The sequence below is a fragment of the Rattus norvegicus genome, chromosome 12 (genome assembly GCF_036323735.1).
Source record: "Rattus norvegicus strain BN/NHsdMcwi chromosome 12, GRCr8, whole genome shotgun sequence".
NCBI classification, from domain to species: Eukaryota; Metazoa; Chordata; class Mammalia; order Rodentia; family Muridae; genus Rattus; species Rattus norvegicus.
The window spans coordinates 11,812,615-11,840,325 of NC_086030.1; the positions used below are offsets into that span (position 1 = coordinate 11,812,615).

The window sequence follows — 27,711 nt, forward strand, 5'->3', positions numbered from 1 at the left end:
ACGCTGTGTCATTTCCATTTTATTATTCTGAGACCTAGCAGGCATTTGCTTAATGCACGATGACTAAAATAATACACAGGGCATGATTTGATTGAAGGGTAGCCAAGTTATCTATAAAACAGGGATCAAAATACCTTCATGTTCACACACACCCAAAGGGCAGGGCTGTGTGCCCAGCACACACTGGGCTTATTCTTACCTTCCCCCTAAATTGTAGACATGTTTAAAGCAGTTTCTAGTCCGACGGGACACGGCTCTTGGGTCCATACTAACTGAACATTACGGGTGCACACATGTCACTGGAGCTCAATAGAGCCAGCCCGTGATACCAGCAGCCAGCTTCATGCCCTCCCTGGGTTCTGGGTAACTGACACTTTTTCACTGAGGTGCTGATTGTGTACAGTCATCTTGGTTTCAAGGCAGCTGAAGTTAGGTTTCTGTTTCTGTGATAAGCACCCCCCATCCCAGCATGAGGATGGAAAGGGTTTGGCTTACACAGCCACATCACAGTCTATCATCAAGGAAAACCAAGGCAGGAACTGAAGCAGAGGCCAGGGAGGAATGCTGCTCAATGGCTTGTTTTCTCTAGTTTATTCTGCTGCCTCCTTTATATAGCCTCAGGCTCATCTGCCTAGGGATGGTACCGCCCACAGTGGGCTGGGCCTCTTGCATCAATTGGTAATCAAGAAAATGCTCCCAGATGTGCCCGGAGGCCAATCCGATGGTGGAAATTCCTCTGGTGGAATTCTCTCCTCCTACATTTGTCTAGGCTTGTACCAAGTGGACAAAAGCCATGACATCAGTCTAGTGTGAATTAGTGTGCCCATGTAAATGATCAAATGACATTGTGAGAAATTCTCGAAGACTTAAAAACATATTAAATTATATATCCATTCTGCCTCTTCTGTAATAGTGTTAGCATAGTGAATCTTTCTCACCCCTTTACCTCATTGAGAATGAGATTCTTGTAGTTACCACATAGCTGGATTCGCTAAATAGCTTCTGACCACCGCGTCTTTTGGTGTTCAAGCTACTCTGATTTAAAGTGGTTATTGATAATAGCTGAATTAACCTCTGTGACATGTTTTCCATCCCTCTCCACATACTGAACTACAGGCGTGGGTCTTCTGACTGGGGGTTGGCTTTGCGCGATACATAACTACTTTCACAAAGTGACCCCTAGATGAACGGCATGTGGTGTCCACACATCTTGATATCTTAGTGATTTGCCAGGATCAAGACGGAAGAGGAAAGAATCGTGTGTTTCCACTTTCAAACTTAGTTACAAGTAAGTGTGTGGGATAAGCAGGTCTGTGTCGCACGTCAGTGACTACAGAGAAGACACTCTTGCAATTCCTTTGAAAGGTAGCCCAGATGTGACTTTTTCTGAGCACAGACGGTCATTTCCAGACAGTGTCCACTAGGTGGCGCCATTGCCACTTCTCTCAGGCTTAGCTCGGTGGAAGAGAGGCTCTGCTGGGAGCCAGGGAAACTTAGTAACTCTTTTCTCTTTGTCCACACGCCTCTCAGATACAAACTTCTAGCCACTTCCTAATTCTGCATCTTTTTACCCAATAATTGGAACCTGGCCTGGAATCCTCTCTCCAATTTGTCTCCTCAGAGTTGTGTCACCTGTTTCCTCAACCTTCCCATGTCTCCTTTCTCCTTAGGACTTTGCTCACACCCTGGGTCCTGCACAGGGAGCAGACATGGCTCTTAAGACTCTGTCCCGGCTTCTTCTGGGTCTTCTGTGCACACTCTGCTGTCAACTCTTCCTTTCTTCCGTCATTTCTAGATAAGCATGTCCATGGAACTCCCTGGAGTTCATGGAACTTCCGGGGAGTTCGTTTCTTTCATGATTTCTGTTTAGCCACCCGTTGGTGACATGTATTGTACCTCATGAGACAAGCCCTCTCTCTCTAGCTCACTATGTAGACCCACTGGCCTTGAAGTCTGGCAATCTTCCGGTCTTAGCCTACCAGATAGTAGGACTTTGGACAGGACTACATCCCTAGGCCTGACAGATCCCTCTGAAGTTTCCTAATGCGGATTATAACTTTAACTTGTTTTCCTTTCGTGGAGTTTTCAATATTTCACTTATCTAAAAAGCGGTTCCCAGGGCTGGAGAGATGGCTCGGTGATTAGGAGCACTGGTGGCTTTTGCAGAGGACCCGGGGTTTGATTCCCAGCACCCATGCAGAGATTTATAAACATCGGTAAACTCCAGCTCCAGAGGATCTGATGCCCTCTTCTGACTTCTGAGGGCAGCGGGCACACACATGGTGCGTTTACAAAACCCAGGTGAACACTCTTGTGCATACAAAAATAAAAGAATTTCCAGTGATATCTAAGTAGATACTCTGGAGTTGTAGAAGCCGTGAATGCACAAAGCTCGGGTAGAACGGCCCGTGACCGTGTGCCCGGACACACTCTGGCTGCTCTACGGCACCCAGTTCTACAGCCCAGGCGATCTGAAAGGCACAGGCTTTCCTCTGAGCAGCTTTTTGCTGCTCGGGCAAGCCAGGTTTCTAAAGTGGCCATTGAAACCCATTTCTTTCCACGGGTTCATCTGTGCTAAACGGGACATCATCTCATTGGAAGAATGAACAACAACACGTAAGCGATGAACTGGTCAAGGCAACTGGTTTGTACTGTGGTCTGGTGCTGATTTCTATCTGACTATGAGGTTTTCGCTATCCACAGTAATGGTGGGTTACGTCAGGCATGGGACTGAGGGGCTTCACAAGCAGGCCCAAGGGAGCCTGCTCTGGCCTTATTTCCTTGCTGTCCTGAAGGACATCCTAGGATAGGAGTCTCTTAGGGGGATTTCTACCTCTGGATTTAGGGGAACGTTTTAGTATCTGAAGATTGTACTGTGAAATTCCTCTAAGCTGGACACCTAAGAGGAAAGGCAGGCGCCTCGCTGCAGGCGACTTACTTCCATGACACATGTATTTCACAGGCTTCCCGCATTGCCACACGAGGCAGTCATCAATCTGCCTTCGTGGACCACCTTGCTAACAGCTCCCACCATGCCCTCTGCCAGCCCATGTCAGACAGGCCAACCAAAGTCATCACATTCTTTAAAGGTTTAGTGACTTCAGACAAATTAAAGAACGAGAAGATGATGGCTGGGAACTGTTGTCAAGGTAGAAGGCGCAAAGCACTGTGGTGACAGACCAAGGACTGAAGGAGCCACAAGGCTCAGACTGCTGCTGCTTCAGCTCAAGAACACATTGGGGGTGGGGCAGGGGAGTGGGAGGGAGGAGCCACCGGAACAGGATGTCCTTCAACTTGTGGAATACAGCTTCTCTCTTGCCTTCAGGGTCGGCTCTTCCGATGAAGCTCCAACTTAAAATCCCGCTGCATTGAACATCTCGAGAGCTAGCAAACATTTGGTCAGGGGACGACTCCTCCATCCTCTGCTCTGGCATTCGCCTGCTTGACTGAAGACTGGAGAAGGAAGCAGGTGCTGTGGGGCTTTAATGAAGACACTGGGGAGGCTCCTCCCTGACGAGCCAGCCATCCTCACTGAGGGATGCTGTATTTTTCAAACAGTGCCCAAGGCTGAATCTGTATTCAGAAGTTAGCAACGGTTCACCAAGAGCTTGGAACGAGGGGGAGGGGGAGGGGAGGGGACAGGAGGCGGGAAGGGGGAGGAGGGAGGAGGGAGGAGGAGGGTTTCCCCGCCTGGGAGGCAGACAAGTATGTCCAGCTTTTCTCTATACTCACTCCAGATCTTAGGGCTCTCCCTATCCCCTGCACACCCCTCCATTCCCAATGACTCCTCGGGAACACTATTTCTCACTTGGTCTGTTTTAAGGGCAACAGGGCGAAATGGCCTTAGGGCATTTCCTGTGAGCATCAGGTATAACTATCCAGCTTTTAATTAGTACCTCACTGTGATTCTGTTTCCTCCACCCCCTTCTCACATTCATGGAGGCACAGGGAGGGGCTGGGAGGGGGTGGGGAGGCTTTAATATAAGGTACAAAGACTCTTGGCTCCATCCATTTTGTTCTCATTATGTTGGCCTCAGTTTCCCCAAATGTCACACAAGGATGACCACTATACCGGCCGGAAGAATTTGGTGAGGGTTGGAATACTGTCTCCAGAATCTTAGGCACTGACCATCAGTCAGTCAACAGGGGCTCAGCTGTTACCTGTGAACCCAGCCAACTTTCAAAATTTCCAAGCCGTCCATGAGCCTCTCACCCCCGCTGTTGCAGGTGGAATATGTTCAAAACTTACCTCTAAGTATTAACAATAAAACATAGACAAATTTGGGCTGGAGAAATGGCTTAGCAGTTAAGAGCACTGGCTGCTCTTCCAGAGGTCCTGAGTTCAAATCCCAGCAACCACATCGTGGCTCACAACCATCTATAGTGAGATCTGATGCCCTCTTTGGCATTGGGGTGTACATGCAGATAGAGCACACATACATAAAAATAAATAAATCTTTAAAAACATACACAAAGCTAGGAGAGTAGAATACTAATAAATTTTAAATACAACTATGGGAATTTGAGGTCTTGTTCCTTCCGCTCTTCTGTATTAAGAGTTTGTTTTGAATGCAGTTGATACGTAATATTGTGAGAGAAAAAGTTAAAAAGTAATTTAAATAAATACTTTAATTAAAAACAAGAGTTTGTTTCCATAATAAAAGGCAGTAAATGCAATGAGATTACTATATCCTTTGGAACTAGCTTAGAGAAAAACGTTACAGTGTGAAACATTCTGTGTTGCTCAGGACTGCCGTCTGGGCTATTTCACAGGTTCACCACCAGGGGGTGCTACAGGGCAGCAATTGGATGAACAAGAAAACAAGACCGATTCCAGCATGTCAGAGGAACCCTGGGAAGTGAGCCCAGGAGGGTCATACTCATTACCACACCTCTGGAGGTTTGAGACCATGGGGTTTTTTGTTTTTTCTTTCTTTCCGTTTTTTGGCAGGTCTGCTTGGCCTGGTGAGGAACACGAGCGGCTGCGGGTGCAGAGCTGTTAGCGCAGGCAGGTGTGAGGCTTGGTTGGCACCTGAGTCTGAGAATCCCTGGGCTCTGGGCTGAGGCTCTCAGAGCTGACAATTCCCACCACTGTTCTGCCAGGACAGGGAGTCTGTCTGAGGTTTTCTGTTCCCAGGAGTGAGATGAATTTCCAGTATGTCCTTCCAGATATATTCAACACTCAGGAAAAACTTACCATAGCAACTGAACTCACTAGACCAGCCACACCGCCGGCGAGCGTAGAGAGTCAGTATTCCTTTCCCGAGATGCTTGGGGATGGAACTGTTTCCCTTTCATCCTCCAGCATCGGGAATGTTTTTATGGTGCACATGAGTTCTCTTGGGGATGGGATCCAAGTCTGAACATGAAATGCATTTAAGATTCTTTCTCACTCTCTAAGCATAAGGAGGAGGTACGTTTATACAATATTTAAAAAGTGCAGCCAGTCTTAGAAGCTCCAGTGTGGAATTTCACACTGGTGCCCTGTCAGTCCTCAAAAGGTTTCAGGTGTCGGAACATTTCATATTTCAGACGTCAAACCAGGGACGCACGGCCTGTGTAATGGCATCTGAGTGACCAGCTTTAGTGTCCACTCCCCATATACAGGACAGGTCTAATCCCTCCCGAGAGCAGAACCCACACGGTGGTTTTCCTGTCACTCACAAAAGACCATTCCCAAGTAGTCCCATGACGTTTCTTTACTTATCAATTCACTACATCCTCATGATGACCTTACAACGAAGCAAAATCCGTCCTATCAGATGTGGAGAGAGCCAAGACTTGGGAGAGATGTCCAGAAGTGTGTAGCCAGAAGACCACACACAAAGATGGGGGATAAATCACACACACACACACACACACACACACACACACACACGGAGAGCAGGGCCCTGTTTAGGTCCCCAGAAGCACAGGTAGCATTTCTGCAGGTCGGCACGGTGCCTCTCTGTTCTGCCACACTTTGCTGCTCAGTGGGGATAGCGCTCCTGGGCTTCTAACTGAACGGCCTTATGCATGCCACGGAGGAAAGCAACTTGTGGTCAGCGACGAGGTTTTCTGGGGCAGAGAACTGCAAAACTATGTGAGTGGAACCTTAATTCTGGCACAGTGGCTTCTTATGTGCTATGGTGCGATAAGGTTCAACTTTCCAAAGAATCTATCAGTGCTCTGGGACATGATCATAGAAAACATCAAGGCTTTGGTTAGATGCTGAGGAGGCCACGTGGGTCACTGGCAGGTAGTGTCACGGTGTAACTGTAGCTACCCAGCTCAGCAAACACCCTACTTCTTTTTCTACTGAGGACTTGACAGTCCTTGAAAAGCCTGTATCCAACCAAAGGGAACACACGGCTCCTTCTGCAGGACCAACGTCCCACACGTGCCACAGCGAGACGCCTCCTGACACCTCAGGATACACTTGTAACTTTCATCATTCCTGTAGGGATGGACTGTAGATACTTGGTACTCTTCGTTGACACCGATATGACCAGTCCAAAAAGACGGGGACTCTAAACTGATCAATCATTGCTGGTACAGCAGTTTTTAGCTGGGGAGGAGGCTGGAATCCTGGTACAACCCTCTAAACAACAGATCAGCAGGTGATGCAGTGCTAACAACAGCTTTCAGCAAACAACAACAACAAACAAACAAAAAGACTGAGGAAAAAAATGGCCAGGTTTGGGTTTCTGCACAAGAGGGCAGGGAGGGGACAGAAGGGCACAGAACCCCGGTACGGTGCAGCTCGGGTGACCAAGGAAGAAGCAGTGTACACTGCGGAATTTAATGTCCTGTTTTACTGACTTCAAATTAGCTAGAGTTGTAGCCCCTTTGCCTTCTTATGGGGGAGGCATTGATTCCGTAGTTTTGTACCTCTTCCCGTTTCTAGACACCAGACGGCCCACACGTGGAGCTCAGAATACTCGCTGGTTTGCTAGGCTTTGAGTATATGGCTGGTCCTCCAAAGCCTCCTGCTGAAATGTGGTGGCCTTGCACTGCAAAGTGGGGCCTTGAAAGAGAATGCATGTCTGTTTCATTCCCTGGTCCTGCTCCCTCTCTGCCACATGCTGCCCCCTCCCCAGCCACATTCTGTTTACACCATGATGTGAAGTGCCCTGAGTCCCCCAGCCCCCAGAGGCCCAGCAGCTGCTAGAACCATGCTCTTGGCTTTGCAAAGCCTCTAGAACTGTTGAGGGACAATGAACCGGCTCTCTCCTTTTTTCTTTTCTAAGCAAATTACCCATTCTTGGTTGTTTTATTATAGCAACAGCAACAAAGGTGAACATCGTAGTCAAATCTCCAAAGTAAATACTCACCTTCACCCTCAGGCACACCTTGGCATCCAGGTGACCAGCCATCCTCTGATGCTCACACCAAACCAACATTCCACACTTCTGGAGAAAGTGCTCAGGGAAGCATTCTCTAGAGCCTGTGTTGTAGGGCTCAGAGGGGCTTGCCGCTCAGGCCCTCCCAGGTGCATTTCCCATAAGCAGCAAAACATCTGCTCCTTAAGTCCTCTGTATGTTTCCTCGTCTTTCCTTTTTGGCCTACCTTTCTCTTTCATAATCAAGGTGATTCATTCTTCTTTTCAGACTAGTTTCTTTGGCTAGCTTTGGGCTCCCAGAATATTCTAATGAAGGGTTAAAATTTCTAAAAGTTAGTCATGAACAAAGTCTGGCTATGCCTAAAAGAATTTGAGATAGGGCTCCAAGGACACTGGCCATCTGGAGCCACCCCCTCCCCTTCCTTCACTCCCTGCTGCAGTGAGATGAGTTGCTCTGCCCACATTGCTGAGATGCTAGATTATACGTATGCTTTGTTGATGTAACTCCGTGCCAAAAGTAACTGTGCACCCTTTGTATTAGCCAATTATCTGTATCCACACGAAACCCCTGGTTTTCCCTATATAAGCTCCTGCCTAGAGAGGCTTGGGGCTTGACTCAATCTCCTGTGTGGGATATGTGTCAGCCCTGGGGGTCTTTCACTAGGACACTGCAGGAGATTCCATAGGACCAACAAGACTCTACTCCAGCCCCAAACCCTAACAAGACCACAGCACACTTCCCCAACGGCCATCATTAGCTCAAGCGCCTGAAGGGTTAAGAAAACCTTTAACATTCACCTACGCAGCCTCACCTTTCCAAAGAAATGCTTAGCGGATACGGCCATGGCATCGAAGCCCTGGATGGCTTTCTTCAGCTCCCTTCGAGCCAGACCCAGCTGCCTGGCCTGCCACTCACATCTGTCCCTCAGTCGCTGGGCCAGCTGCCGCTCGGCCTCTCGGGCCTGCAGGTCAGGCTTGGGTGGGACCTCATTCCGGGGAGCCGTGGTCCTCTGCTTTGGGTAACCTACGAAGAAAGGAAGGGAGTCACCGGTGGTATTCGTTCAACTACATCCTGTCATGGAGGCTCCCCCAGGCCCGTGGGACAGGGAAGGAACTGCTGCCTGTGGTTAGTCGTTTTAAGTATTAAACAGACAAAATAGGCAGGGACTTAAATTATTTATTTTGTTTACGTGGTTTCAAGCCCAAAGTTTATGCTTAGAAAACAGTAACAAACACACCAGCCCATTTCTTTCAGCTTCCACCATTTCTTTAGGCCTGCTGGGAGAGGAGTTTTTCTTTCTTCCTTGTTTCTTAGAGGGGATTGAAACAATGTATACACATTATTCTGAAGACACTGTAAATAAAAGCATCCCGGAGCAAAAGCAGCCAGACCGACAGCCAGTTTCCTCACAATGAACTTACATACAGTTAGCATCGGCTGTGGGGTTTCACATTACATTTTACGATTTTTATAGTCAATCTATTTTATGTACTTATCACGCTTAGACAAGTGTCTACCGGGAAATCAATCCAGCATCAACCTGGGTAGAAGTCAGGCTTCTGAGAACATGGCGGCTCCTCCCTTGGTATCAGAATAATCCTGCAAGCCCCTTCCTGCCCTTTACACAGTTCCCCTCGTGACCTTGGTCTTCACTGTCAAGGTCAAGCGACAACATCTATTCCTGGGGCTTAGTTCTCACTGAACCAATGTCTTGGGGGGTTCCCCAGTGTGACGTCATATCATGTCCATGGCTACTAGATTTGGTCCAAGGTCCCTACCGGCTCCATCTGCTTCTAATCTTCTTTACGTAATGAGTAATCTTTCCAGAGATGTGAGGCAGTTCATCCCCTGCCGGAAGTCACCTTCTGTTCCCATGGCAGTGTGAAGAAAGCTGTCCTTCCCCACACTGCTCACAAGGCTCCTGTGAGGCAAATGGGAGGTGACATAGCTCACAGAATGACCCAGAAGTTGGGTTCCTGGGGCCGAGGGCGGGGCTAAGGAGGTACAGAAGAGGGGCTTTTTGGCTGAAGTTTAAGGATGGAAAGGCCCCAGGAAAGAGCTCATGGTAAACAAGGCCATCATGGCCAAGGACCCATGGACTACCATCCCTCCACTGAGGCACAGAGACACGCTGCCCCCACAGGCAGCCAGAGAGCCTGCAGGTGTCCAGGACCTAATATCTGTGATCTGTGTCTTCCTGTGTACAGGCAGATGTCCCTGTGTCACCTCAAGTCTTTTAGGGGCTCTTTCTTTCTCTTCTCTTTTCTTTTTTTTCTATTTTCTTTTTTTTTTTTTTTCGGAGCTGGGGACCGAACCCAGGACCTTGCGCTTGCTAGGGAAGCGCTCTACCACTGAGCTAAATCCCCAACTCCTCTTTCTTTCTCTTCTGATCTTCACCCTTTTCCAAAGCCCCAGTTAGCAAGATGCAAAGCCCAGATGCAGTGTCTGACACAGAGGTACCCAAGGCAAGGTGAAGCACGATTGGCCCCCCCATGCCAGGTAACTCAGGCTCAGGGATTACAAAGGTAATGTGACGGTCATCCTTCCCTTAAGTCATCAGAGACTGTGGTGGGACCTCATGGGCAACATACCTTAATTTCTGGAACTCAGGTGGAATTTCACCTCCCAAATTGTCTTCATGTGATCAAAATAATGTTCTATTCCAGAAAAAGTATGCGCACAAGTTTTAGACCCCTCAAGCTGGAATTGCACATGCATCACCGTGGCATTCTCAGTATTAGAAAGCAAAACCCAGTTTCTCTCAAAATCTCAGAGAAGGAGGCTCAGAGAGATATTACTGCTGCGACCCTCTGGAGACTGGGTCTAAGGCTCCCTTTCCCCCAAGACAGCTGTTTGTCATCTCGCAGTTGTGAGATGGCTGGTGGCTTTTTCAGACATGCTAGTACTTTAGTTAATGAGCTGTGGCACGCGGCACCTGGAGCCTTTCTGACAGAAGACACTTCTTCAGAAGCAAAAGGAAACCAGCAAAAGGAAACTAAGGCTACTATCACAGTTTACAGGTCAGCTCTGAGGTGTGTGCCTTAGCCCATTCACACTGCTGTGTGTGTGTGTGTGTGTGTGTGTGCATGCACGAGCATGCGTTTAATATATATTTAATATATTTTATCTATTTCATAGACAAAATGCATATTAATATAATTATATACTTACTATATAATTATATGCCTGCATATTTAACATATAAAATATATAAAGCTTTATTTTATTTTGCTACTGTGTGTGTGTGTGTGAGCATGTGTGTGAGCACGCGAGCAGGCCAGAAGAGAGCCTAGATGCTGGATTGACGCGCAGTTGTGAGCCACCAGACATGGGCACTGAACTCTGGTCCTCTGCAAGAACGGTACAGTCTTAACCGCTGAGACGTCTCTCCGGCCTCCTGTCTTATATTTTTAACCATCAGATTTACTCGTGTCTGGAAAGGATTCCATAACCTACCACATATATTTTAAAATTTTTATTGCGTGGGTGTTTTGCCTGCATGGGTACAGGCACCACATGCATGCAGTGTTCACAGAGGCCACAAGAGGGCAGCCAGTCCTCTAGACCTGAAGTTACAGATGGTCGAGAGCTCTCATGTGGGGACTGGAAGGCAAATTAGGTCCTCTGCAGGAGCAACAAGTGCTCATGTGCGCTGAGCCGTCTCTCCGACCCTGGCACCTACCATATTTAAAAGTGTTGTTGTTGTCGTCTCAGTTGGGGTTTCTACTGCTACAATGACACACAGTGGCCAAAAGGTAAGTTGGGAGGAAAGGATTTCTTTGGCTTACACTTCCACATTTTCCAAACTGTTTATCGTTGAAGGAAGAAGTCAGGACGGGAAGTCAACCAAGGCAGGAGCCTGGAGGCAGGAGCTGATCCAGAGGCCACGGAGGGGCGCTGCTCACTGATTTGCCCCTCATGGCTTGCTCAGCCTGCTTTCCTACAGAACCCAGGAACGCCCACAATGGGCGGGGCCCTCCCCCATCAATCACTGATTAAGGAAATGCCCTACAGCTGGATCTTATGGAGGCATTCTCTCAAGGAAGGTTTTTCCTCCTTTCTACTGATTCTAGCTTGTGTCAAGTTGACATAAAACTATCCAGGGTAGTTATCATTAGGTTAAAAAATTATACTCAGTCTGATACACACCAAAAATATATACCATAAAAGGAGCCAGTGAAATGCTACCATTAAAAGTCACTTTTAGGGCTGGGGATTTAGCTCAGTGGTAGAGCGCTTACCTAGGAAGCGCAAGGCCCTGGGTTCGGTCCCCAGCTCCGAAAAAAAGAACAAAAAAAAAAAAAGTCACTTTTAAATTGGCATTATTATTATGTTGCTTTATCCGTGTACTCAAAATTCCAGTATTTAATTTAATGCACACAGTCAGCTCACAGTTCCCTTCTAGGGGGCACCTAGCAACTGACAACCTTATCCATGTCAGAGGCCACCCAAGAACATCAACGCAATAAGCTTAGCTACTTTGTGACACTGAATGGCCCAGTGAAAAAGTCCTTGTTCAGGACTCCTGGTTGACTGCACCTGAATCCTCAGTCATTGTCAGGGTTTATCCAAATCCCAGTCCCCAGGGCTGAGGCATTAGGAAGGAAGCCCCAAGCACTGAGGTGGGCGACCGCGTTCTCTGTTACTAGCTATTGCTAGTTAAAAAGGGTTTGTGGTGGTGGATCTCAACGGTCACTGTGGCTGTACACACTGACAATTTTATCAGTGTCATGCAAGGATCCTGCTTTCCCCTGAGATCTCTATTTCCAAATTCCCAGTCTTCAAAGAACTGCATGAGTAACTTGCTAGCCACAACATACAGCTAGCTGATTTTCTTTCTTTCTTCTTTCTTCTCTTTCTTTCTCTCTTTCTTTCTTATTTATTTACTTTTTTTGTTGTAAGACAGGGTTTCTCTGTGTAGCCCTGGCTGTCACGGAACTCCCTCTGTAGACCAGGCTGTCTTGGAACTCAGAGATCTGCCTGCCTCTGCCTCCCGTGTGCTGGGATTAAAGGTGTGTGCCGCCATTGCCTGGTCAGATAGCTGATTTTCAATGAATGATTCATGCCACGAGTTTTAGGGCCCCAGATACTTGATTCTTGTTATCGAACGTTTTCTCTGTGTCTGGTGTCATACATGGTTAGTACGTGAGCAAGGATCAGGCTCATGGCTGATCTTTGGCCAATCGCTGTCCGCATCCGGGCCCTCTGGTTCCTCTCTACCCAGGCCGATTCCCATCCCCTCATGTGTGGGGCTAATCTGAACCTGTCAGGGCGGGAGTTTGCTCTAAATCCAGAATACACTCCCGTGGTCTGAATCTCGCCCAAGTCACAGTTTCTTACGAGCCATTCTACCGGCTGCACAAATCAGGTTAGGGCAGACGGAAGCTATGCTGACCACGATGACATGTGACAGCTTAACCCCCAGGGAGAAGCCAGTCACTGGACATCAGCACAAAGGTGAAAGTCAACAGTTGTTTGCGTGCAAAGGCTGAGCCTTCCAGCGGTTTCCGTGCAAGGCCGGGCACTGGGGAGGACACGGTGTTTGAAAATGGAAAGCGAGTATTAAAAATTCATTTGCACCATCCGGTCACCACCCAGGGGATGGCTGTGGATGAAACGGGGGTGATTTAATTAGATCTGGAAAGCTTATTGGACACAGCCACGGAGCTGGGCTAGCGCTGCACATTGATAATGTGACAGGGGGGCCATGACCTTCACACTGGTAAACAAGGTAGAAGTAAGGGCTGGACACAGCTTTGATAGCTTCTCGGTCAAAGAAGTCCTTTATGGACTTGGTCATTGTCCTTCCAGAGGCGTATTCCACGAGCACAGAAGGAGAGTTCTTTGCGGACGTGAAGAGAGCTTTATTTTTGATGAGTGCACACAGTTCAGAAGGTTTTTGTGGGATGGGACGCTATTTTCCTACTTAGTGTTGGCGGCTGTTTGCCAGGTGTTTCCACAGGCTGGTTGGTTCTTTTGTTAGCCGGGAAGAGGAAACCTTGTCTGAGGAATTCCCTCCGTGTGAGTGGCCTGCGGTTAGGTCTTTGGGATATTTCACCGCCATTTTGCCTGAATCACCTTTGACCTCTGAGGAGGAGGTGGGGCTGGAGGTCGATCGAGTAATCAATTCCACTGATATGTTGATGTGTCTAAACGCCACTAATCCATCCGCAAGGTCTAGAGAGCTTCTTGCCTGGTTAGACAAATCTATGGAGCGTGTTTCAAAGTAAAAGGGAGATGCTGTCACTGGGGGTGGGGGTGGGTGTTCCTGGCTCCCATGCTAAGGACCTTTCACCCAGATGCTCATCTGTGGCCTGCGTCTGATCCTTAATAAACAATGGGTAAGTAGGTAGAGGCCTCCCCATATGTAATCCACGAGGAAACACAGCAGGCACTGGCAAGGGGGCGGGATCCAAAACCACATGCGCTGCCACCCAGAATACAAACGGCAAATTACTTTAGGAAACAAATTTGGCCCAGTTTAAAGAAGTTAAGCCTATACTTACCACACAACCCACACATCCAGCTACTAAGGTATTCACCAGAGACAAATGAAGGTGGCTCTCCACACCACATCCCCCACAAACACCATAGCTGCTTGATGTTGCTTCCAATAGTCGAATGGCCTCAAGGGATCACTGTCAGGGCAATAAGTAAGCTGGGTATAGTGGCGGAGAATGTCCACCACAGGCTAACGTAGTTGAACACTTGGTCCTCAGTGGCCGCTGGTGTTTGGGGAGGTTTAGGGGTGTAACTTCAAGGTTTCAAAGCCAGTGTCTGCTCTCTAACCTTTCTGCTTACAGGAGGGGTTGTGAGCTCCTAGCTTTTGGCTGAAGCCACCATGCTAGCTGCTTGCTACCCCAAAATGGCACTCTTACCCCTCTGGAATCGTAAGCCCAAATAAACTCTTTTTTCCCGTAAGTTGCTGTTGTCACTGATGAATCCTTTCACAGGCTTCAGGACTTTATACCTGACTGGGATATTGAGGAAGCAGATGGACAGACAGACAGAAAGCTGGGATTGGGTGGTCTGCGATCTTGGAAGTTCCGGAAGCTCAGTGTGTTTATTATATAGCATGGTGGGGTTATTCCACACAGCTGAAGAAGAAGCCAGGTTAATTCCACACAGTTGAACAAGGAGCCAGGTTCAGTTTTCTCAGTAGGTATCGGGGGTGTGTGTGGGTCGTGCTTCTCTGTAGGGGAACCGTCTTCAGTCCTCAAACCCTGTCTTAGGGTTTTACTGCTAACACTATGACCGAGGCAACTCTTTTTTTTTCTTTTCTTTTTTTTTTCCAGAGCTGGGGACCGAACCCAGGGCCTTGCGCTCGCTAGGCAAGCGCTCTACCGCTGAGCTAAATCCCCAACTCCGACCGAGGCAACTCTTATAAGGACAGCATTTAATTGGGGCTGGCTCACAGGTTCAGAGGTTCAGTCCAATATCATCAAGGCAGGAGCATGGCAGTGTCCAGGCAGACATGGTGCAGGAGGAGCTGAGAGTTCTGCATCTTCATCTGAGGACTGCTAGGAGAATACTGACTTCCAGGCAGCTACAGTATTAAAGCCCATGCCCACAGTGACACACCTACTCCAGCAAGGCCACACCTCCAACAGTGCCATTTCCTGGGCCAAGCATATTCAAACCATCACAAACCCCCTAATGGGAGAAAGCTATGGTGGACATTTTGCACACACTTCTCCCTCTGAGACTGAGGCCAAGGGGTGAGGGGTCCTTGACATGCTGAGCCCATGCCCACGGCCCACATGTACTCAGGGATTCACATGCTCAGAGCTTCCTCCTCTCCTACAGGACACAGGGTTTCATCCCAGCAACAGAACAGTAACTAACCAGGGTAAAGGCCGGGTCTATTAAAGAAGACAGTAAAAAAGCAACACATCCCGTGATGTGATTCCATTTATATGAGACTTTAGAAACAGAAACTACTATGGTAGACCAGACTAGAAATGGGTGGGGTTGGGTTAGGGGTATGGAGGCCTGGGCACGTGGGCCTGACAAGGTAGATCATGACATTTGGGAGCAGATGGGTGTGTGTTCTCTTGACTGAAAGGTAGTAGGTCCACAGGTGAGTGCTCATGTCGAAACTGACCAATATCTACACCTGATACATATAGATGGCTTAACATATATACTGATTTTTAATTATTAACTGTTTGGCATTTCACTAATATAAATACTTCTACATTTCTACTTTTAAAACATTCTTATATTTTAGGCCTACACTGGAACCAGTCCAAAGCTAGGTGGGTTTTTTGTTTGTTTTGTTTTGTTTTTGTTTTCTCAAGACTGGGTTTCTGGGTGTAGCCCTGGCTGTCCCGGAATTCACTCTGTAGACCAGGCTGGCCTCAAACTCACAGAGATCTGCCTGCTTCTCCCTCCCAAGTGCTGGGATCAAAGGTGTGTGCCGCCACCTCCCAGCTCAAAGCTAGATTTCTCACATACAGTTCATTTCTCTTCCTTTTATGAAATACTCCTTCCTGAGTGTAGACCTTCAAAGTGTGACTTTTTTCCTACTGCATGATTTTTATATATTTATATATTATGTATTATTTATATATTATACTTTTATATGTTCTCATAAGAGCATATATTCCTTTGCAAAGAAATTCTCTCATGGCAGAACATCTTGGTTTTCTTTGGTAGGTTCCTTTTGTATGGAACCGGGAAAACCAGCCTGTGTGTGTGTCAGCCTGGTGTACATCCATCAATGCCATCTGAACGGCCTCGCCCTCCAGCACTGACCACGTGTGTAAGTACCTGGCGAGTGAAGCTTCGTGGTAGCAGATGCAGTTCTCTTGGGCGACGAAACGGCAGGCTTCTTAGCTTCTGGATCTTTCTGCGGCTCTTTCTTCGCTCCTACAGATGGTGAAGAGGAACAGAAGAAAAGGCCGGTTACGAGCAAAGCTGCTGTGGAAAAAACTACGTGATAAAAGGAAAACAGAACAAGAAAATATCGGGGTAATTTGTTATAGTCAACGCCCCCGCCCCTGTGGCCGGGAGAGTGTGTTCATAACGCAACTTTCTCTGGCGGTCTCACTAAACCGTGACCTCATTTTAATCCAGGGAATTAAAATTGCACTGTACTGAGGCACAAATTTGGTCTACTGAAGACAGGGAGGGGAGGGATAGATAAAAACAAAAACAAAGACAAAAACAAAAACAAAAAACAAACCCTGCTGGCTGGCTGAGCTTGGGAGAGCTCTAATTGATTTTCATTCAGAGGTGATCCAGAGTTCTCTGGCCTCCTGGGCTGTAGTTTAGCATCCAAGAACTATCCCAGCATGCTCTGCAGGAGGGATTGCCTGGGCAAGTGTGTGGTCTAGGGCAGGAGTAGATGCACTCAGAAGATGACGAGGGTGGGAGGGGTGGGGGGTGGGGGGTGGGGAAGTGGGGGTTGGGGGGAGTACCTTCTCTCTGAAAGCTCAAGTCATTCATGCTCCCACCGGATGGTGAGTGCGAGAACGTAATCCAGGCCCACGCCAGCTGACAAGCCAGGCATGCAATTACTGACAGACACCAAAGGACTGCACGGCAATCATTCAGCAAGCCCATTTCTCTCCCCAATATGTAAGAACTCTTCGTTCATTTTGCAGAGCAGCCCTTCCCCTGATATTTAAATTATGCCGATTCCCCTTCTCCCTTTCAAATGCTGTATTATCATCTTTTGCTGCCTGTAGTTTGGGGTTTTAACCTGTTGGAATACATCCACTCCCGCCACCCCCTTTTCAGCTCTGCGGTCTTGAGAACGTTACTGAGGGTTGATAGTGCATGCGCACTGAAGGTCTGCTGAGACGTCTCAGGTCCATGCCTTGGAGGCCTTGAAACCCCAGCTACTGCTCCATTCTCCAGCTATCATGGGCAACCGCCACAGCGCTAATCTGCTTCTCTCCTTGTCCTCTGCTTTTAGGTTAGACCAGCAAATAGGGGGAGAGACCGAGACTCCGCGGAACCGAGCAGAGAAACATTAGTGGCCTCCAAAAGTCACCAAACATGTTTCCTACTTTACAGGCAAGCTTCTCACGAATTATTTATTTAGTCTGAATTGAGTTTCCCATCCCTCTCTCCTGGAGCACAGGTTAGAGCCCCACCTGGAAACTTCTGAAGTGCAGATAGCTTCCACTTTGAGATTCCACCTCTGCAAATCTCACAATAGGGCACTTCCCCCAGGCATGCAAAATATGTGCTCAAAGACAGCATATCACTTACAACAATGAACATGTGAATATCAACAAAATTCACACCGAAGAAGACCTAAATTACACACACACACACACACACACACACACACACACACACTCACACTCACACACACACACACATTCAAGCCATGGAGTACTATACTGTCATTAAAAATCTATTATACTGCCATGGAAAGACATCCACAATAAAAATGTCAGCTCTTAAATAGAATTCAAGGTATTGTTTCATGTAAGCACACAAAATAGCACCTGTATTAAGCTTTCTAGAGGCTTCCTCAGACTAAGTTCTAAACAATAGTGTTGAATGGCTTTTTGATGGCTTTGCATTCTTCCCATTTCAAAGCAATAGTAAAGCGAGTGGACACACACACACACACACACACACACACACACACACAGTATGCAATAGTCTCTGGGTTGCATAGAATGACAAGAAGGCCTGGCAGTCTGATTCTAGAATTCTCTGGGCTGAGGCTCAACATGTCACAAGCCTGCCTGGCCTGCCTAATTGTCCTCCCCCAAGCCTCCGTTTCCTATTACCTTTGTAACAACCCCTCTAACTGGCCCCCGCAGCCTCTCTTAGTACAGGGACTTAGGTAGAAGGGTTCCCATTCCCTCTGTGCTATGGATTGAGTATAAAGTGGCCCCTGGAGGCTCCCAGGTCCAGACACTAGATCTTCAGGCAGGTAATACTGTTTGCAGAAGCTGTGTCACCATTAGGAGACCAGAGCCCGGCTAGCAGAGGCTGGCTGGAAGACCTTACTGGTCTAGCCTGGCCCTCCAACTGGCCTAAGCTTTTGACTCTTCCTATGTGAGGCTCATGTTTTCTAGATTCCTGTAGCTCTCTGTTTCGTGGCCAGCTTCTTTAGTGGCTTCCTGTTTTGTGGCCAGCTTCTTTAATGGCTTCCTGTTTTGTGGCCAGCTTCTTTAGTGGATTCATGGCCAGCTTCTTTATTTTGGCAGAACACCACTAACTTTTTTCTCTTTAATTTTCCCATTGCTCAAAATTCCTTCCGATCAAATGCTCACTTTAATTCAAAATTTTAATGTTGTGGTCACTTCATTCCGAGATGCAAAGCGATTTCTCTTTGGATTCCTCGGTTGCTAATGACAAGCCTAATACTGGGATAAAGCTCAGCCTTTTGTGAGTGATCTCCTTTACTTTCTTGAAAAACTCTTATTACCTCTTATTCCCACCCTCGCGTACCTGGTTGCCTTTGTTTTATCTATTATGCAGAGAGACCTGGTGAATCCTTTTAACCTGCACCCTACAGTTCTGAAGCATTTTCTTGATATGATCTTTGATGATGTTGGTTTCTTTCCCTCTGGCTTCTCAGTTTATGGCTGTCCTACTATTTGAGGTCCATTTGCATGCGATGTCTCACTTTGGACAGCTTCCGTGTGCTCAGTCACACCCAATACAGCCTCAGTTAAACTCACTGTCACTTCAACCTCTCCTTCTACCTCCCCAGCTTAGGCCCCTTTGCTTGCCCTGGAGACAATGAACTGTCTTTCTCTTCTCTTTCCTCGTTTCTTCACACTCAGCAGAACATCATCTCTGGGGAAATATGTGCTCTCTCTCTCTCTCTCTCTCTCTCTCTCTCTCTCTCTCTCTCAGTCTCTCTCTCCAGTCAGTTCAACCTCACCCTCCCATTCACTGTGATTTCCAAACTCAAACCAGAGCAGCCTCTCTTTGCAGCAACCTCCCTTTCTGCTTTGTCTCTCACTGAACCTGCCTCAGACCCCAGCATGGGGGAGGGTGGGGACGTCAGGTGCTGTTAACCAATCTCTGGTCTTCTCTCACGTTACCTGACAGCTGAAGATGTTCTTTACCCACCCAGAGGTCCCACGACACAGTGCATCCCACAAGAGTCGCCTACTTACTAAATATTCATAAGTACAATGAGTTGGTTATCTTTGCTAAGTAATCTTGTTTCTTTTCTCTGTGGAAAATAAAACCAACCCGAGACAGGGTGAACTCTGGGCATTTGGAGACCTCCTGTGCTGGTGTTTTGCCAGCTTGATGCGCCCTAGAGTCACTGGGAAGTGGAAACCCATGCTGAGAAAACACCTCCAATACCTTGGCCTGAGGTGCAGTTTGTTTTGATGGTCATATGAGCAAAGCCACCCTCAAGCAGGTGGTCAGGGTGCTATAGGAAAGGAAGCCAAGCAAGCCATGGGGAGCAAGCCAGTAAGAAAAGCATTCATCTATGGCCTCTGCTTCAGTTCCTGCCTGGAGTTCCTGCCCTGACTTCCCTGATGGAGGATAACCTGCAGGTACAATAAGCCTTTCCTCCTTGAGTCGCTTTTGGTTATTGTTCTGGTTGGTTTTATGTCAACTCGACCCAAGCTAGAGTCACAGGGAGGGAAGGAGCCTCAATAAAGAAAATGTCTCTGTAAGATTCTGCTGTGAGGCATTTTCTTAATTTGTGACCAATGGGGGAAGGCCTAGCACATTGTGGGTGGAGCCATCCCTAAGCTGGTGTCCTAGATTCTATTTAAAAAAAAAAAAAAAGCAGTCTAAGCAAGCCATGATGAGCAATCCAGTAAGCAGCACCCTTCCGTGGCTTCTGCATCAGCTGCTCCTCTGGGTTCAAGCCCTGCTTGAGTGCCTTCCATGGCAAGCAGCAATATGGAGGTGCAGGCCAAATAAACCCTTTCTTCCCCAGCGTGCTTTGCAGTTATGGTGTTTCTTTGCAGCTATAGCAACCCTAATAATAAAGGAGCTTTGTCATAGCAATAGAAGTCTGTATATTCTCAAACCAAATGAGCGAAGCTCTGAAGTGCATAGGTTTGTGGGAAGAAAATACGCCAGTTCTCCGAGGGGATTTCACACACTTCCCGATCTATTAAGGCTGAGAAAACTTGTGTAAGTTAGTAGTGGTGGGGAAGTTATTTACATTTTTGATACCAATACATATAAAGCTTTATTCGTTGGAGTGGGTTTTAGTGAGGCAAGCCCAAATTATCCCTCGCTTTTTTTTTTTTTTTTGCCTTGTTTTACTTGGCAGTTTAACTTTCAAATGGGGGCTGGGGATTTAGCTCAGTGGTAGAGCACTTGCCTAGGAAGCGCAAGGCCCTGGGTTCGGTCCCCAGCTCCGAAAAAAAGAACCAAAAAAAAAAAAAAACTTTCAAATGAATTCCAGAGCATAATGAAATAAATGCTTTTGGGGCCCATGTTTTCCCTTTCCAGGAGAAGAGTTCCTCCTTCAGTGGCCCACATAAGAGGGAGTGAAGGACGCCCTGGAGATTTACTGAGGCTTTACCCTGATGGCTATCTAGTGTCTGCACTCCAAAGGGTCCCCAGCATGTCACTCCGTCACGTGCTTCATCAGACGACTCCAGTACACCTGAGGTGACACCAGCTTTTCAAGTAAAGAGACAAAGGGAGACGTCCGTGAGACAGACATATCAGCAATGGCAGCATAACACAGCGAGTGCCAGGCCAGAGAGTGGTGAAGATTTCTCTTTCAGGGAAAGCGCAGAGTCAGAGGGAGCTTCACTGGAGGAGGGAATGTGTCAGCTGGGGGCTTGAGGAGGGCAGGAGACTATCAGGGAAGAAAGCCTGGCCCAGAGTGACTGTGTGAGTGTGTGAGTGTGTGTGTGTGTGTGTGTGTGTGTGTGTGTGTGTATGCATGCATGCATGTATGTATGTATGTATGTATGAATGGATGGAGAGGCCCACAGTCAAATAAGGAGAAGGCTCTGGGGAGGATGGGATTTTGCATCCAGCCTACATGGCCTCTAGCCCCTGATGATGTCCAAGGTCACTGGACCAAACAAATATCTCTTCCTCTGTATGCTTTCAATATATCAGTCTCCCCCCACGAAAATCCAGTCTAAGGCAAAATAGGGTTGTTTTAAAAAAATGGTAATTGTTCTATGCTCTACCTTTTAATAAACAGAAAAACATGATGGATGCTTCTAACGAATGGGATAACAGCAATGGAAACCAGAGTCAACAGGAAGCTAAATTGTTGTTTTGGTTTTTGTCCCCTGAAGTTTTTTGATAGATGAAATTAACTGGCTAAGATTACAGATCAAATTTCGGCCATCCAAGAAGTTTACACACATTTAAATGAACCCCTGCCTTTCTCCTAAAACTTCCTAGACCATAGAAGACTAGGAAAGAAAATATACCTTTCCTTCTTTTTCATTATGATCTCTCCAGGCACAGCTACAAGGAGCCCACTGGACGGCATTATGGAATACCGCTCATACGGACCTCTACTGATTTTCTTAATAAAATAGGATGATTTAAAACACTATGATACTGTGAATTAAAAGCCAAAACCCACAGAGCTCCTAGACAGGTGCAGGAGGGGCCGTGCAAATGCCTGGGCAGTTGGGCTTGGCACTGCTGTCTCCTTCTTCCCCATTAGGGCAAGATGGAGCTAGTCATCACGTGTTGCTTTCCCCCACAGTTTTACTGCTCTCATACACAATACACAGAGTTTATGGAGGTTGTACCCATGAAGCCACACTGCGTAGTCTGGCAATTTTCACAAAGCATCCTGTGAGTGACTTTCAGCCTGTGCCGTGGTTCACCTCCATTGCCACAAGGCTGCCCACTGCGGACCTGTAGCGCAGTGTCTGCATCTGCTCTGTTGTTAACTGAAGTTTAAGCTGTTCCTATCAATGGTTCTCAGTGATTCTGAGCCGTGTTGCTTTGGAAAGACCCGTATGCATCTCTGGCACACATGTATGAATTTCCCACGCCATCCTAGTTTGATGTACTAAACACCACAATAAAAACTAACTTGGGGGGCTGGAGAGATGGCTCAGTGGTTAAGAGCACCCGACTACTCTTCCAGGGGTCCTGAGTTCAATTCCCAGCAACCACATGGTGGCTCACAACCATCTGTAATGAGATCCGATGCCCTCTTCTGGTGTGTGTGAAGACAGCTACAGTGTACTTATATATAATAAAGAAATAAAATCTAAAAAAAAAAAAAAAAAAACTAACTTGGGGACAAAAGGGTTTGTTTGGCTCGCAGGTCACAGTTATCATCCAGGGAAGCCAAGCCAAGCTCAAGGCAGGAACCTGGAGGCAGGAACGGAATCAGAGAACACTGCTGGCTGGCTTTGTCTGGCTTGCACAGCTACTCCCAGGCTCACCCGCCTAGGGATTGTTCCGCCCACAGTAGGGCGCCGGGTCCTCCTCCATCAATTAACAATCATGGAAATGCACTCTAGACATGTCCAAGCGCCATTCTGATGGAGGCAACCCCTCATTTGAGGGTCCTTCTACCCAGGGGTGTTAAGTTGACAAATGATCATTTATACAGTGACCCTACAGGGCTGAGATTGTGCACTGTATGTACTGAGCATATTGTCAGGAATTACACATGCCAAAATGGTAATTTTTAATAATATAAGATAGTTATTGATAATACTTTTGTTTGTATGTATATTTACACATCCATGTGTATGCAGGTGCATGGAGGGAGGATGCATGCATGTATGCAGAGGCCAGGGGGTATACATGCATGCATGCAGAGGCCAGGGGGTATACATGCATGCATGCATGCAGAGGCCAGGGGATATACATGCATGCATGTAGAGGTCAGGGGGTATACATGCATGCATGCACAGACCAGGGAGTATATATGCATGCATGCAGAGATGGGGGTATACATGCATGCATGCAGAGGCCAGGGGTATACATGTATGCATGCAGAAGCTAGGGGACATCTCAGATGACATTATTCCACAGGAGCCCTTCATTTCCTTTGTCTTTTCAGACAGAGTCTCTCACTGGGACTGAGGCCAATTAGACTAGGGGTAGTGACATAGAGAGATCTGCCTGTGTTTGCCTCCTTAGTGCTGGGATTATATGCATGCACGACTATGCCTGAATTTCTTATGTTCTGAAGATCAAACTGAAGGCAAGCACTTAACCCTCCCGGCCACCTCCTCAGCCCTGTCACCCATGTTTATAGAACCTGGCTTCTGCCTGCTCCTTGGAGATTTTCTCCAATATGATGGTATTTAAAAAGGCAGATTGAGGAATTGTATTGCCTGCTGTTTCTATACTACCCATTCTGGCTTTTTTTTTTTTTTTAAATAGCAGGCCAAATGGGACTAACACAGAACAGTGGCTACAGAGCTAGCCTGGTGTACTCCATCACAGTTGGTGTTAGTCTCTTCTTTCTAAGGCAAGGGTAGGGATGCTAAGCCATCGAGTTAAGGACAGAGCTATTATTGGTAGCCACGATGGGAATCTGGTTCTAATTTCAAAGCTCATTTTCAATTCCCCTGCCATGCAAATTCTACATGGTAGGAAGCAGCCATTCACCAAGGCTCACTAAGAATTTTGCTCCACCCTCTCCAATAGTCACGTGGAAACAGATACATATCCGGAGCGGCTCTTTCAAAATGCAAAAGGTGCGAGCAATTAAAAAGAAAGATGGTCTTGGAATGCATGCAGAGAAACTGCCTGCTGGTTCATGCGCAGCTGGGTAACTCCTCATGTGTGACATGGGCCACTGACGTCAGCTCCACCCTGCGTCAGCCCCGCCCTGTGTCAGCCCCGCCCTGCGTCAGCTCCACATACTGGATACAAGCTTTGCACTCAACTGCTTGATTTTAATCCAAGCTTGCAATCTTCTGGCTTGGTTACTTTGGCCAATTAACCTGCTTTCTTCAACCCACTTATCAAGGGACGACAGTGTCAGTCTGCCCTATTTATGCTGATGCTGCTCCGTTTGTAACTTGAAGGTGCATTTCCCATTCACTCCCATTCACTTTCTGTCTCCACCCTCATATGTTGACGGATCAATAGTCACCCCTAGGTTGGAGCACTGTATTTGTGTATGTATCGTATTGTCTATGTATTTCAAGGTCCCATTCCCTATACCCTTTGCTGACTTTGGTTCTCTGTATGATTCCTCGGCGACCACGATGGAGCTGGGGAATGGGTCTTTATGGGACACGGGGACAATTCTAATTCATATTCATCCCCAGCGGCATCCTCTGCATTGGCCAATTCAGAAAATCCAGTAAATTGTAATTGATCTCACGAAAATGGGGCATATTAGAAAGAGAAGAGGCTCTGGGCAAGGACAGACCGCACCCCATGTGGTGGTCAGCTGCCCAGCCCCCCATCTATAAGCACAGGAAAAGCAGAGTTATGTCACATTACTTGGCGTTTAGGAAGGTAGGCGAGAGCCCTTAGGTGAAATCTGGCATGACATCCTGGTCATGTTGTTGGTAGTCACCAATTTGGTCAAGTGCCTAGGCCATCACAGCTACATGGTCAGTAAGTGGGTGTGGGGAATGAGTGTCAGCTGGGTAGCTAATGGGTGGGAACCAAAACCTAAGAGAAAGGGAGAAAAGATAGAGTGAGCAGCAGGAAAAAAGTCACAAGGATACAGCATGGCTTAGCTTACCAAAATAGCTGAGGGTACAAGAAGGCGGCATGTAGGGGGGATGGCAGGTGTGGTGGTTTGAATATGCTTGGCCCATGGGAAGTGCTACTATTAGGAGGTGTGGCCTTGTTGGAATGGAGGAAGTACATCACTGTGGGGGTGGGCTTTGAGGGCTCCTAGTACTCAAGCCCCGTCCCCTGTGGAAGACACTCATCCTGGATGCCTTCAGATGTAGCTCCCAAATCCTTCTCCAGCACCATGTCTACTTGGACGCTGCCATGCTTCCTGCCATGATGATAATGGACTGAACCTCTGAAACTGTAAGCCAGCCCCAATTACATGCTGTTCGTACAAGAGTTACCTTTGGCCATGGTGTCTGTTCAAAACAATGGAAACCCTAAGACAGCAGGTGTCGGGGAGAAGGTGGGTGTTGGGAAGAAGAAGATGGCAGGCAGAAGGCAGTGGCAGAGGATAGGCATTCTGAGTATGGAGTGTGGATCTGTATCCTAGGCAACAGGGGCTGCTGAAGGGAGTAACAGGACCGGGTGTGGATGGAGAAAGAAAAGGCTTCCTGCAGAGGGGTGGGGTTTTGGACTGTGGTGTTCTTCTCCGTGCTAGCCAGGCTGGGGCCATTACTGACTAGCCAAGTATGGGGCCAAGAACAGCTCCCAGCACCTCTGCTGACTGAGTGACTGGTGAAAGACACAGCATACAAAGACTATGCCCGGCCTGGAAAATGTATTATTCTTTTCCATCTATCCTGTCAGATGGTTAACTGGCATTTGTCTCTTTTTCCTTCTTTTCTTTTTTAACTAATTAATTAACTAATTAAAATACCAAATGTTGCCCCCTCCCAGTTCCCCCTCACAGAGCTCTTCCCCCTTCCCCCCTCCTCTCCCCTTTGCCTCTGAGAGCGTGCCCCTCCCCATATCCCCCCACTCTGCGGCATCAAGTCTCTCCCACTGAGGCCAGGTAAGGTTTTTTCTCTGCACCCCATGAAGACTATTGTCTCTACTCCTAAACCCACTGTTGGAATTTGAGATCGCACCAATGTAATACACCACATCGTATAAGACTGGAAAGGAATGGAAAAAATTTAAAACAATGATAAGAAATGAAAAGATTTCCCCACTCCCCCAAATAAAGGGGCTGGGCAACACCATGACATCAATTTACATAGCAATGTACACCTAGCACCATGGACAGATTCCGGCACCACGTGACTGGTACAACTGCTGGACAGCCCTAAAGAACTGTGGGAGGAGTTTGTAACCTTTAGATTCAGTCTGCCTACAAGCTCTCAAGTTAGGGCTCGGCTTTCCAAGAATGTCTACACACACAAGGCTGGTTCTACACCAGCTTCTTCCTGGCTTCCCGTCAAGATGGGTCAGTGCTGCCCAAAGCCTGGCTTTGAAGGAATGTCCTATAAAGTTTCTCAGTTATCAAATACTATTTTTGCAGAGGTTTCAATGAAAGTGTTGGACAGGGACAGCAGAGGAAAGAGACGGTCTCTTCCTGTTTCTCCTGTCACCCTGTGGCATTTGAATTATTATTGCCAGATAGGGCCTTCACATAGCAAACTGACAAGAGAGGGTAAATCAACCAGGGTCTCTGCTATGCTGTTTGTGCTTTGACCATTTTATAGCTTCCAAATTCCTTACATAGAGAGGTGTGTGTCTGTGTGTGTGTGTGTGCATGTGTGTGTTCAAATTAGCAAGGCATCAGATTGCTAGTAACCCTAGACTGAGTTTTTAAGGGGAGACAGTTCCCCGTATTGCCAATGCCTGGCAACTTCTCTCAAATATCAGGCTGCTTCTACCTGACATCGTCTTTCTCACAGTGTCATTGCGATTCATTTCTCCTTCACAGCACTTAGCATAAATGTAGCAAAACAATTAAGTGTGTAATTAAGTGACACCTTGTGCCACACAGGGACAGGGGTTGTCTCATCTCATTCATCAGGATCTCCGTAGGCAGTCAAGACAGTGTTTCACTCTGTGAAGGCTCTCACAGAGTGCCTGGCTGTGGATGGGGTGGATGTCTATGAGCACCTGTGGGATGATGTCATTATGCAGGCGAAGGCAGGAACCAGATAGAACGAGGCCTATTATTGGATGAGAAGGAAGGATGGACAGGAGAAAAGTTTTAGAGGGGAGGAGACCGGAGGAAGAGGGAAGAACATGGAGGCGGATGTTAAGATTCCTCTCTGCACATTTACAGGTTGTTATGAGTGTTCTTAAGGGATGGATGTGTACAGGACTTTGTATGTCTAGGTGGGCGATTATATCTTATCAATCGGATCAGAGGTTATCATGTTGTGTGTTCTTTCATGTGGCGACTTAATTGAATTTAAGAGAGTATGTGGCGGCTGGAGACGTGTATGTCTGGCATGGTGACAACCTGCCTTGGGAACTGGATGGGAAGAGAGATTGTTGCCAGGTTCAGAGAGACGCCATCGGCAGCGTGACATGGGATGGAGCAAAGTGGGTGAAACGCTTTGCTGACTGAGATGAAGATATCTTGGGGCACTGCGGTGCGGGATCTAGTGCGGGGTAAAAGACAGCATTTTATATAACACTACAGAAACAAACATCCAACAGTCCCTGCCTCTGGATGTCTTAGAGGACGCCACGCTTCTGATCTGCGGGAGTCCTTGACTTGTCTTCTACCTCTGGAACAGCCCTCGATGGCTCCCTTAAGGACGTGGGCAGCTCCCCTTACCAGATACAGCATGCATCACCTGAGGCCCATCTTCCTAGCTCACTGACTTCACGCCACACAAAGGGCGTGTTTATCGCCTTCACT

General features: G+C 47.4%; 1 protein-coding gene across 5 annotated transcripts in view; it reads right to left on the reverse strand.

Moving 5' to 3' along the window:
- Positions 1 to 27,711, reverse strand: part of Mtus2 (microtubule associated scaffold protein 2) — a 373,086-nt gene that overhangs the window by 69,902 nt on the left and 275,473 nt on the right. For 3 of the 5 annotated variants that reach the window (NM_001374100.2, XM_017598434.3, XM_039089680.2), the window contains 2 exons: positions 16,095 to 16,193; positions 8,134 to 8,345 (listed from right to left, as the gene is read on the reverse strand). In NM_001374100.2, coding sequence (NP_001361029.1) covers positions 8,134 to 8,345; positions 16,095 to 16,193 — 311 coding nt within the window. Of the gene's footprint in view, positions 1 to 6,776; positions 7,007 to 8,133; positions 8,346 to 16,094; positions 16,194 to 25,267; positions 25,633 to 27,711 lie in introns of those variants that run through there. The other 2 variants (XM_039089681.2, XM_039089678.2) reach the window with 2 other exon arrangements.